This window comes from Anopheles coluzzii, chromosome 3 (assembly GCF_943734685.1).
Source record: "Anopheles coluzzii chromosome 3, AcolN3, whole genome shotgun sequence".
Lineage (NCBI taxonomy): Eukaryota > Metazoa > Arthropoda > Insecta > Diptera > Culicidae > Anopheles > Anopheles coluzzii.
Genome location: NC_064671.1, coordinates 10,351,515 through 10,363,470, shown reverse-complemented (window position 1 = coordinate 10,363,470; position 11,956 = coordinate 10,351,515). Strand labels below are relative to the sequence as shown.

At 40.2% G+C, this 11,956-nt stretch overlaps 1 protein-coding gene and 1 long non-coding RNA gene across 12 annotated transcripts in view; one reads left to right on the top strand and one right to left on the bottom strand.

Annotated features, from left to right (window-relative positions):
• LOC120960114 (uncharacterized) overlaps positions 1 to 11,956 on the top strand; it is a 69,515-nt gene that overhangs the window by 55,454 nt on the left and 2,105 nt on the right. For 9 of the 11 annotated variants that reach the window (XM_049608241.1, XM_049608237.1, XM_049608242.1 and 6 more), the window contains one exon: positions 994 to 2,218. The exons of 1 other annotated variant lie outside the window; for it this stretch is intronic. In XM_049608241.1, the coding sequence (XP_049464198.1) occupies positions 994 to 1,045 (52 nt within the window). In that variant the 3' untranslated portion in view covers positions 1,046 to 2,218. Of the gene's footprint in view, positions 1 to 993; positions 2,219 to 3,201; positions 11,933 to 11,956 lie in introns of those variants that run through there. One more of the 11 variants, XM_049608246.1, reaches the window with a different exon arrangement.
• LOC125907215 (uncharacterized) lies at positions 1,930 to 9,866 on the bottom strand. Its single transcript, XR_007452516.1, has 2 exons — positions 9,756 to 9,866; positions 1,930 to 2,975 (listed from the first exon to the last, which is right to left on the bottom strand). It is a non-coding gene; the product is annotated as an uncharacterized LOC125907215 (long non-coding RNA).

The following is an 11,956-nucleotide window of genomic DNA, read 5'->3' as shown; positions in this document are numbered from 1 at the left end:
CCAAACAAGCGACAATCAGTCACACAAGCGAATGCAGATCGATGCTGGGATCATCACAAGGACTGCCAAGGATTAATCTCGTGATGTTGTGTGACTGATTGCTTGCTTGGTGTTTATGTGCAAGCGCTTTATATTAGATTTTAGTTTTAATTTACGTACTAGTTTACGCCCGTTTAGATGTTCGCTTACGTAGATAGTTGCTTTGTGTGTATTTATTTTCACCATTTTGAACCTGTATCATTTAGTGGAAAGTATGTTTGTAGTTAATGCAGCACGTTGAAGGTAGTAAAAGTGTTGTTTAGCAACAACTGCATTTCACAATCACATCTCACCACCTCACACTATTCCACCCACCCGATACACTAAACTACCGGAGCAACCAGAATTTAGTGTTGTTTGTCGTGTCATCTTTGTGGGAAAATTAATCAATGAGAAATGAGAAATTGCAATAGGCAAAGACGGTTGCAGTATCTGGTTTGATTCTTGTTGGAAATGCCTTAAAGGATACTTATGAACCGTACAGTAGGGATAGAATCATATAACCCTCCTCATTGCGGTATACTTAACCAATCGATTGTGTGATATTAACAGACTAATTGCCATGTACACACACACACACATATAAATATGTATTTGTTTTGAATAAACCTCGTTGCCACTAATGATGATAGCGCGCGTGTCAATGTAAAAACTAACACACAATTAATAACTAATTCAAAAACCAATCAGTATAACAAGCAATGTACGCTACCTCGCTCTCTCTCTCTCTCTTCCCCTTGCCGTCCGCTACTAAACGCCTCTATTGCCACCGCTCTGCAAATTGTTGTAATTTGCAACTTACTGTAATTGCCTGTGTGCCCGTGTTTCTTTATTTATTTTTTCGATGTCCGTCGTCCTCTCCCCAAAGTAACGATTTTTGCCTAACCGAAGCAACCTTTCTTCTTCTTTTTTTCTCTTTCTTTCTCTCTTCTTCTATTTTCCGCTTTCCCGCAGAAACAAAAACGGCTACCACGGTAATGAATCCGAGCTACGCCAAAGAAAGTAAAAGCCACAAGCAAGTTTGCGAAAGACGGGTGTGTTGTAGCCTCGGTGCGCGCGTGCCTGTGCATTTTGCGCGTATATGTGTGTGTGTGTGTGCGAATGATTTTTTTCAATGCCCGTGAGAGCGTCAGGATCCTTTCAATCCCAAATCCTTCTTCAATAAGGGTTGGTGTGTTTGCATTGGTACCGTTTGGCCCGTCCTCACCCTCCCGATAGACCGTTATCTATCCGGTTGGCGGGTGGCGGAATTGTTCTTCAGTAGTTCTGTTTACCAATCCCATTGCGGATTTCTTTTTAAAACCCTTTATTATCTCACGTGTTTGCCAAAGTCTCACAGCAAAAAAAAAACGACAACAAAGACACAATTAAACCTTTATGATATAACACACACACACACACACATTTCGCACACCGTTGCGCGCGCCGCAGCCGCCGAACAACAGCAGCCACAGTTGCGCGCCTTCTCCTCACCGCAAGCGATGCGCACTGCCGCAAGCGTTTAACTTTGTATAGGCTAGCCGCGCGCACCACCCCTCGCCTTCCTGTTCCGCACTTTGCGCATTGTCAAGCGTTAGCGTTACGAAAAGTCATCCTAATCCTTCCCCCCGCCCACGTAACGATTTTGTTTATCGCGCTCCCAAACTATCGTGGAGTCTACGTAACACTGGTGTCCCCCGCCCCCTGAATTAGCCTTTAGCCATTAACAGCAGCAACCGCAGCGTAGAACAGCAAATTACATTTCTAGAGCAGGGACAGGAAGGCAGCAGAACTTAAAGCTTATACACTATATTTTGTGGGTTTTTTTTAGAGTAGATTCGTTGATTTGTTTGCGCGCGCGCGCGCGTGCACCCGCGCTTTCGCGTGTCTGTTTTTGTTTACCGACCTTCAGCGATCGATTTACCACAGGAGCAAGTGAGCAAGGGAGCTAGTATTGGACACGTTGCGCAAGAGTAGTTAGGCCTTACCCGGACCATTGCAACCGTTTTGCAAGATGATTGTTGCAGGCACACTGTTGTTGAAATTTGTTAGCAATCTCAGTATTTTACGGAAAGCGAAGCGCAGCAGAGAATTTCGTAGCCAGAAAAGAATTACATACAGAGGCAGATCTAAAAGCTGTATTTAGTAATCGATTAGAGAGTACACAGATAATAAAAAAAAGAAATTTCTTCTAACAGTACCACACGAACGTTATGGATTTTTTTTATTAATTTTTGCTTCCATTTAGAGAAGAAGCCGAAGCTACTAGGCGTCGAATTAACTACCGTTAGGGCTAAGCATGATGCACCAGTGCCAATGCTTGCATAATGAAATATCTAGCTGCATTTGCATCCGGAAAGAAACCCATACCAATCACTTGACGCGCACACCCTTACCATAATCATCATTCACCTTAATATAAAGCAAACAAACACACTCACACACACACAGTTCTCATGTGCATGATTGCCGAATGCATGCTTTTTTTTCCGTTTCCGTTCGATCTGTGCTATCATTTTGCCGCCAGCAAACAGTATATTGAGCATTTTTGTACTTTTTTCCCTTTGTTCACCAGCTCTCCAGTTCCGTTTGCTACACTTTAAAGTAAAAAAAAAAGATTATTAATTCAATAATTGAAACAAAAACAATTTTCCCAGTAGCATGCTTTTGGTAGAACCACTCCATCTCTCTCTCTCTCTTCAGCATTCTACTAGTTTTTTTTTTTTGCCAAATATAAATGCCTTCTAAATAATCGTATGAAAATTCTTACGTATTTTCTCTCTTCTCTCTTCCCCAATAACTCAATACCGGATGCATTCTCGGTAATGGTTTTGAATCGTTTTCGAATCGAAACCCGTCTAATCTCTTTCGTCTACTGCTCACCGCACCAACTTCTCTATTCACAAATACGCAACACGAACACACTCGCTCACACACACACACACACACAAACACACCTGTGGCTGTGATCGTAACATGAAATGCTGTTTGTTGTGTGGTGATCCTGTGTGTGTGTGCGTGTGGGTGGGGAAAAACTTGGGAAAAACAATCAATCGTCAACAACTGAACCGTGTGTTCACCGTGTGTATTTTCTTTATTTCTGTGTATTATGTGTAACAATAATGTGTATGTGAATGTATTTCCGTGTACCAAAATACTGTCCCGTATGTTTGCGCCCGGCAGGAGAAGGCGAAAAGCTTCCCGAAATTACAACTAATGATAAGTCTAGCGCTGTAAGACGATCGAGCTGATCGGGAAAGGAAAAGCAGAAGAACAAAAGATCCCTAAACATGAATTGTTGACCGCGTAGAGCGATGGGAGGGTCTCCGTTTGGAACCGATTGCTGCCTGTTAGCGCAAGAGAGAGAGAGAGAGAGAGAGAGAGAGAGAGAGAGAGAGAGAGAGAGAGAGAGAAAAATATAGAGAGAGATAGAGGGATAATGGGAGAGTAAGTGAAAACAAGTGGTGTGCGTATCGATAGGCTAAAGCAGCATCTCTACCAGCTTAACTAATAAGAACAAAACAACAACAACAAAACACTTACACACGTATTTACTTTAAAACACTCAACTCACAAAACCAACTCTGCGGATAGATACCGGTACTTTTGAGAATAGAGTAATGGAGGTAACGTATTCCGTTGCGATTAAACGGGATTAAAAGGAGCAAAAGAATCAGGCCACGTTCAGGGCGCGCGCTGCTATATAGAATCGAATTCAAAATCTAAATTAAAAAGAAAAGAAAAAAACATACGATGAGCAGAAAGCGCGCACACACACACGTCAAGTGACAGTTATGTGGGGCGTGGGTAGAAAAAAAAACAAAAAAACCAAAATCCAAAAGAATAAAATCGATAGCTATAAAGCAGCAGCAATCGGAGCTGTCCGAAGGACGGTTAAAACCCCTAGACATTAATACGATGCGTAGTAGTGCGTAGTGTAATTTATGATGAAGAATCTTACTATAAAAAAAACATAAAGGAAAAGCCACGACATCTAACAAACAACATCATCGGTTGATCGCTAGCGGCGCCATATCGCGTGGGGGGCGTGTTCAACTGGAAGCGATGGGGGGGACAGGGACAGAGCCCCGTCGCAACACATACAAAAACACACAACACCGACACAGGACCTCCCGTCGTGAGTGACGGGGTGGGTTGGGGGGTGTTCGAGGAGGAATGTGTTGGATCACCATGCTGCCAAGAGTGTGTGAGATAAGCGAATCCTCGGATGCGAACGATGTGTAATTAAGGACATTCTCGACCTAGTGACATTTGATGAACAATTGAACGTTTATATTGAATCCCACCACAAAGCGCGAAAGAGAGAGAGAGAGAGCGAGAGAGAGAGAGAGGGAAAGAGGGAAAGAGATGCGATTGAAGAGTTTGTAGCCGTTACTTATCCTTACCACACCAAAAAGAAGAATGAACGATAACGAAGAAGGAGAAGATGTTAAAAACCACTGACAGCTAATACAGAGAACCATAAGGCTTATTGTGTAATCGGAAGTGTTGCAAGGTTGATGCCGGGAACGATCACCAATGAGACATTATGCGCCGAAGCAGCAAAGGAATGCCGAGATATCGGTTAATCATGGAAGTGAAAAACGTTTAAGGAGAATCGTAGACGAAACACGTTTTGAGAACATAACCTCATCCACGCATTTGCTGCTGCTCCTCGAGTGAAGAGAAAACGGAGGAGAAGGAGAAAGGTAACAATACCGAACACCGTAGAACTCCGAAACAAGCTCTTAACACTGTGCTTTACCGAGTGGGCGATGGAAAACGTTCACAATTTGATGCAGGCTCTAGTAGAACATAGTAGATTTAATAAGAAACGCCCCTCTCTTCTACATCTAAAAAACCGAATCGGTATGATGCGAGCAGATAAATCGTTAAAAGAAACACTCACACACTGTTTTATTAAAAACCCAGTAAAAAATGAATCACATCCTTCGCTTTCACCCGTCACACCACCATACACCATTTTCTCGCACTCTCTTGATCGATATAATAGTGTACGTGCATGCGTATTTTTTCGCAAAGTAGTAGTCAAACACGGTACGAGTAAAAAGGGCAAACCCTTACAGCGTTTGTGTAAAGTCCAGTACAGAGGCCTAGAACAGAGAACGAACTCCCGAGCACTCCGAAGCATTCGAGTAAGAATCAACAAAAAAGTACGATTTACCATCTCTCACCATTTTGGGTCTTTCAACTTCTTCATCTTATCGTACCCTTTCCCCTAAGCCCCATCTAAATGTCCTCGACCCTCTGCGCCTCTCTCGATCGAACACGAAACAGAGAGAAACACTCACACACACATACACGATGAAATCGATAGCTTTACATCCGTTGTCCTTCATAGCAGTAGCGTTTCGGAAGCTGCAGCTGCTGCTAGCTGCTACTACTACTACTACTACTACTACTACTACTACTACTGCTATCAATACTCTCTACAAAAAAAAACTGTAACTACTACTCTATGGAACTTTTACTACTATTTCAACTACACTTAGATAATTGAAGAAAAGCGATTGAAAAAAGAATGATAACGAAGAATGGATGGGAACATGCTTTAATAACACTTAGTGTGACGAGAGAAGACTATATGCTTTCATTTCCATCCGTCGGTGAACAGGGAAAACGAGTTGTATTTTTCTTTTGACTTCTCTCTCTCTGACTCTCTCTCTCTCTCTCTCTCTCTCTCTCTCTCTCTCTCTCTCTCTCTCTCTCTCTCTCTCTCTCTCTTTCTTGCATGTTCCTTTCTTCATCTTCTCGTCTTGTGATTTAATTAGTTAGCAACTGTTAGTAGCAGAGGCCTTTCCTTCCTTGTTTTCGTAGAGTCGTCGTAACTGCTATCGTAGAAGAAGGGGCGCGCGAATTTAAACGAACCATTTCAACAACCCTTTTCACACCACCGTTCCTGCACATAAAACACACACTCTTCTTGTGTAAACTCATCTTCATCTTTTCTCATTAGTGTATTATATTTCTATATAATAACAAAGAAGAATAAAAAAAGGTAAAAGAACAATTCACGTAGAACACGATTATAAGCTCTGCTGGTAGTGTGAAACGCATTTTAAATGAAATTCGAAGTTCGCGGGCCCCTCCTGGAACACGTACCGGCAAATGGGGCTCCAGTATTCCAGTGCAAAAGCGGTAAGAAACGGATGCAAATCATACATACCTTATATGAAAGGGGGAACTGCGCTGATGATACCAAACCAATGAAAGTACAGTAACACAACAGCAACCAAACTCTCACACTAAACGAACACATGAATCAATCGATAACGCAAGTATTTTGTACCTTGTTCCCCGTTGGTCGAGCCGATAGCCGGGACGAATCGATTTTGCCAGTTTCGTGTAACATTTGAACGATCGCCCGATGAATGGAGGTTGCATTAGTTTGCATCGAGTATTAGCAATAGCGCGCCACCGGAGGGCCGGGCCGGAGGTTTAACGTTGCTGCATGCTTTTGCACACTCACACTGTACATATTGTAAGATAAAAAGATCAGACGAAGAAGAAGAAAAAAAAACCAGAAACAAAGTAACAGCTAAAAGGGAATATTGATGATGGTGGCGATGGAAAAAGCAAAACTAAGCAGCAAAGAGAATGTAGAACGCGGGCATAAGCGCGGGTAAATAATTTAGAGAATTAAAATAAATAAATCCAGAATATAGAAGAAAAAAGGGGATTAGTGAAAAGGAGAAGCGACAAACTATTCGAGTAAACGCTAAAGCGCAAGAGCACTCCGTAGAAATGTAATAGGCATATTAATTGGAACGCGATAATAGTAAACGGACAAGGACAAACTGGGGGAAGAATTAAAATATCTCGAAGCCAATATCCAAAATATTGCGGCAAAACGGAAAACAACTCTCTAGCATTATGAAATGGCATTAAAACAAACGGCACACGCGTGTGAGTTTTAGTAGTGTATGCAAATGGGCGTATTTTTCTTTAGCTCTATCTTACGGGGTTCGTTTTTTTACTTTGAAAACAGCCAGCCAGACATACTTACACTTACTTATTTTTCCTCTCAATGTGCGTTATTGGTTTACCTGTTAGCTATGTAAAAAAAAAACAAACACACACACAAGGGATTTTGATCTTTCCTCGTTTCCGTAGCGCAGGTAGGGCACCGTATAGTAGAATAGTAGTTTTGTGCAAAAATGATGTAGTTTCCTTATTAAGAAAAAAGGCAATATTCTCACAACTCCACGAACACGAACACCACGAATTCTTAATGGAAAGACACAAAATTCAATGCTTAAGTGCAGTAACAATCGGGGCAAAACAAAATAAGACACTGTAACTGTATAAACCTTGAGGCACACTTGTACGACCAGCGTACAATGAGAAAAGTGCAACTGCAATCGATAAAAGTGGATTTATTTTTCTAAAGAAAGATAACTATTTGAAGAAAAAAATTAGACAAAACGTAAAGGTAATGAATACTTCAAGCAGGAGTAAGAAATCTCACTCACAAGATTTTTCTGAAAAGTGTTTTATTTTTCATTTAATTTGTTTAAATATCTATTCTATTGTGTTGTTCCTACCAAATCATTGTGCGCTGTGGTTGAATTTTGTTTACATTCTTCCTTTGTTTCTTTAAAAGGCATTGAATTAGCTTTTAGTAACTAATTGTTAGCGATCAAGCAAAAACAACCCCTCCAAACAAAAAACGGCAATCCAACGATTCTACACCAACCCTCCTTCTCCTGCCGCATCCTCTCCTTGCTCACAAGCAAATCGGGTGTGTGTATGTGTGTGTGGAATGCGAGAATTTGTTTACTAGTGTCGCCTTATCGAATGAGTAAGTTTGAGGAAGATTAAATTTGTAATGTAAACACTTCACGAGACACACACTTAATTGCTTAGAGAGAAGAGAGTAAAAGAGAGACAACCCCTAGAGTAAAAATGCTAAAAATTACGAAGCAAAACACGCAAATTGCATCTCGCGTACCGCCGCTGTAAGTAGAACAAATAAAAACACGCGAAACCGCACGATTCATTATTAATAGGACGAAAGAAGCGGAGGATGTAAACAGATAAGTACTATGGTGGAGAAAAAAACAAAATTGCCCACAAATTTTCTTTTACCTTCAGTGTAGAGATTGGAGCTGGAAAATGAGACGCGAAATGATATATATATATATACATATATAAATATGCAATCCAATATAGCTGCAAGCTAACGTTTAAAGCATGAAAGTTAGCACAACAGAAGAGTTGCACGAGCCGGAGAAAGAGAGATAAAGAAAGCGTTTCCGACTTGTTCAAGTGACGAAGGGGTTTAAACCAACCTGCCCGCTAAACAAGTTTAGCGCAGATTATCAAAAAATGGAAGAAGAACAAGTAAACCCAAGAAGCGAATGAAGACTTCGTGTTCATAGCCTTTCGTATTGCAATAATAGTAGTTGATGGGATAAAAAGTGTGTATTGAAATTTTACGCGTTATTTTTCCGTTTCCGTTTGCCATCTTTCCTGCGTGAGAGGATTATTGGGTTTCGTGTTGGACACGAGCGCTTAAGTTCTCTTTTTTGTGTTGTTTTGTATTTAATAATTCTAATCCTATTGTCCTAGATTAGTCTACAATGGCAGTCGAACTGTTTCAGCAACTGTTTTCCTATTCAGATCACACTTTAAATTATGCATTAAGCGAGCAAAATTAATTCGTCCCAGCCAGTTTCTCCCTTTGGCCCCATTTTATTGTATCGGAAGCGATGGCGAAGGGAAAACAAAGAAGAAGAAGAAGAAGAAGAAGAAAATATATCACCAAATTGTGTGAAATATGCGCAACCGTACGATCACAGAACTGTAGATATCTTAAATAAAATACTTGCAAAATACGCATTATTATGCATTAAACCGGAAAACAGAATAGAGAGACATAATCGGCCGACCGGTCCGAGGGCGACGAAGAAATGGAAGCGCGCCAGTCATATTGAACTAAATACAAAAAGGTTTGAGCGAATGGAACAGTGAAAACAAAAACCCACAGCAAGGACACACATAAAACAGTCAAACACACTCATACAGCACAGTCAGATAAGGAAACAAAATCAATCGAGTCAGATGGTTCACATTAACGATCAACTAAAAATAGCACATAAACCGTTTTTAAACCCCACAAAACAGCCACAAACGAGGCGAAACGAGAGTTAGAAGAAAGCATTCTCAACAACCACCACAACACCGTGTACGATCGCGTTTTTAGTTTTCAGGCCTCCTTTGATGATCGTTGTTGATCCGTGATTCTTCGTCGCATCTCTTAGTGTGCAATAAAGCCGTGTGTTCAAAATGCGACATATAAAAAGAAATATTTGCAAAACGGTAACTCTTTCAACGTCGTTTCACCTCGGTACGGATTCTCAGTGTTCCTTATTTATTCATTCTATGCACAACGTGCGTGTGGGTGTGTAACGTTTGAGGGGAACTACACCTCATTCAGACAATTTTGATATCACGTTTTTCATGCACATCACAGAAAAAATAACCTTAAAAAAAAGAAAGTTATTCCACTACATTTGTGTGCACAATTGTCAGTTGAAAAGAAATGCATTTTCAGCTCTCCTTTTTGCTCTCTCTCTCTCCTTCACCCTCACCACCACCATCATCAAACACTAAATGTGGTCTAACACCAAGGAAAATGTGGTGCAAAAGCTCGGTGCAAACCAGCTATAAACAATTTCCCAATTTAGCACACACACACACACAAACACACAGACAGACTAATCGTGTATTAAAGGCTAACAATGTATTACTACTACAACACCTCCCCCAGAAGCAAATCGCGGCTTTTGAAAAGACTAAACTTAAGGCAAAGAAAAAGAAACAAAGCTCGGATAAATTGGATTCTAAACAAGAACGAAACGAACGAAATATGTATAAGAATGTGAAAACAACATACATGAGAAAAAGAAGAAAACTGAAAGTAACCAAAAAATACTCCAATGTTCCTCTTGAAACAAAACCGACATGATGATGCAAAACAGAAACGACAACCAATACAGGAGAACAACAACAGGAACCCGGCCGTTGACAGCCAATTGATAAAGTATTGATTTTGCAATACTTTTATCTTATCACACACGACACTACTTTTACCGAACCTCCCCCTCCTCCCTCTCAACCCACTGAGACTGAGCGGTGTGTGTGTGTGTGTTATTTGGTTGATTTTTTACGTCGATTGTTCGATCAAGTGATCAATTGCTCGCGTGTCTCCATACATGTTCATGTTCGATCTGCACCATCATGGGGGAAAAATTTTCCTTTTGAAAACACGTTTCAAACTCATAAGCATATGTTTCGTTGGATGTGTGTGTATATTGGTTTGGGAAGGAAAAAAAAAACTCGGATAAAGCACACACACACAGCACAGCACTGCACTGCACTGCTCGTTACCAAAAACAGATATTGCGTTTCCCAGGTAGTGCGTTGAATTATTAGTCGTATGTTTACTTGTTGCAACATCGGAGATCGTCCTTGTACACACATACACAGCAGCAGACTCGTAGTTTGTGTTGCCTCCTATCTAAGCGCGTTATTATTATTCTAATTATAAAGATAGACCTCTGACGCTTTAATCCCGTCAACCCGACAGCGCCCGACAACGCGTTGTACCGCGGGGGATTGATGTGTGCGAATGTGTATTGCACTATTTATTTATTCACTAACCTCATTGTTGATTACCACTTAAGCTGTTTAACAAACAAACAAACAAACAAACAAAAATCCAAAACTATGATGAGCGTATGGTTAGGATGAGAGAGGAAGAAATAAACTCCACAAAACAGATTTAAAATTATTGAAAATGATCGAGTTCAGGCGTGTTCTCTTTGTAGAGGTGCATACCGTTTACGTTTGCAGTAGACATATTTCGTTTTGGTTTTAATTTCGTTCGAGTTGTGTTTGCTACTGTCATCTAGGTACAGGTTCAAACCGAAACGCGGTCACCGTTTGCCAATAAATTAACAAAGCAAAAAAAAAACCCCCACTCAGCCATTTACAGCAAAACGGTAAACGGATTGATTGGTGCGTGCGCGTGGGTTTGGAAATATTTGTGGCAAAATCTATCTATGCGACGACCGGGTAGAATTGAAAATACCGATTTGTAAATCACGAAACAACACTCTCTCATAACTTTAATTGCCATTAAATTACCCACCATCCTTCTTAAAAAAAACCTTCGTCACAACTGCTGCTCTCTACAGCGCATAAGCACACACCAAAAACAAACAAAACAAAGTAAAAGAAGAAGAAGAAAAAAACCATTAGGCATTAAAACGTAAAAGTTATACAACAGCAAGCAACCGAAAACTGAAAACAAAAGAAAAAAGAACAACAACATGAAGCAAACCATCATCCGTAGTGTGCGAACGATTTACAGTGTGTAAGGAATGCAAATAAACAAACAAGAAAATATTGTAAGCCGAAAACAAATTTGAGTGTGTGTGTATGAGCAAATTATGCGAAGTGTGCAAGTGTGTGTGTTAAAGAGTGTAAATGCGAAAAAGAAGAAGAATAAACATAAAACAACAAACAAGAACAAAACTAAAACTTAGAAACAAAAATAAGAAGCAAGAAATAAACACACACACAGACACATACCAAACAAGATGGTAGAGCACCGTTTGCTGCACGTACGGTGAAGAAGAAGAAAAAAGCGGTACGAATAGCTAAAATAAATAAAAGAAAATGAAAAGGTAACTAAATTTAAAGCAAACAGCAATTGTAGGAAACAAATAACAATTAACAACACGGAATAATTGCATCAAACACTCTCACACACATACACACTCGCAAACACATACATTCTGAAAACACGTGGAAAAGAAAATGAAATGAAATAACAAACTTAAAGAAATAACAAAACAAAATGAAACAAACAAGCAAACAACAAAGAGATGCAAACAAAAAAGATGCAAAA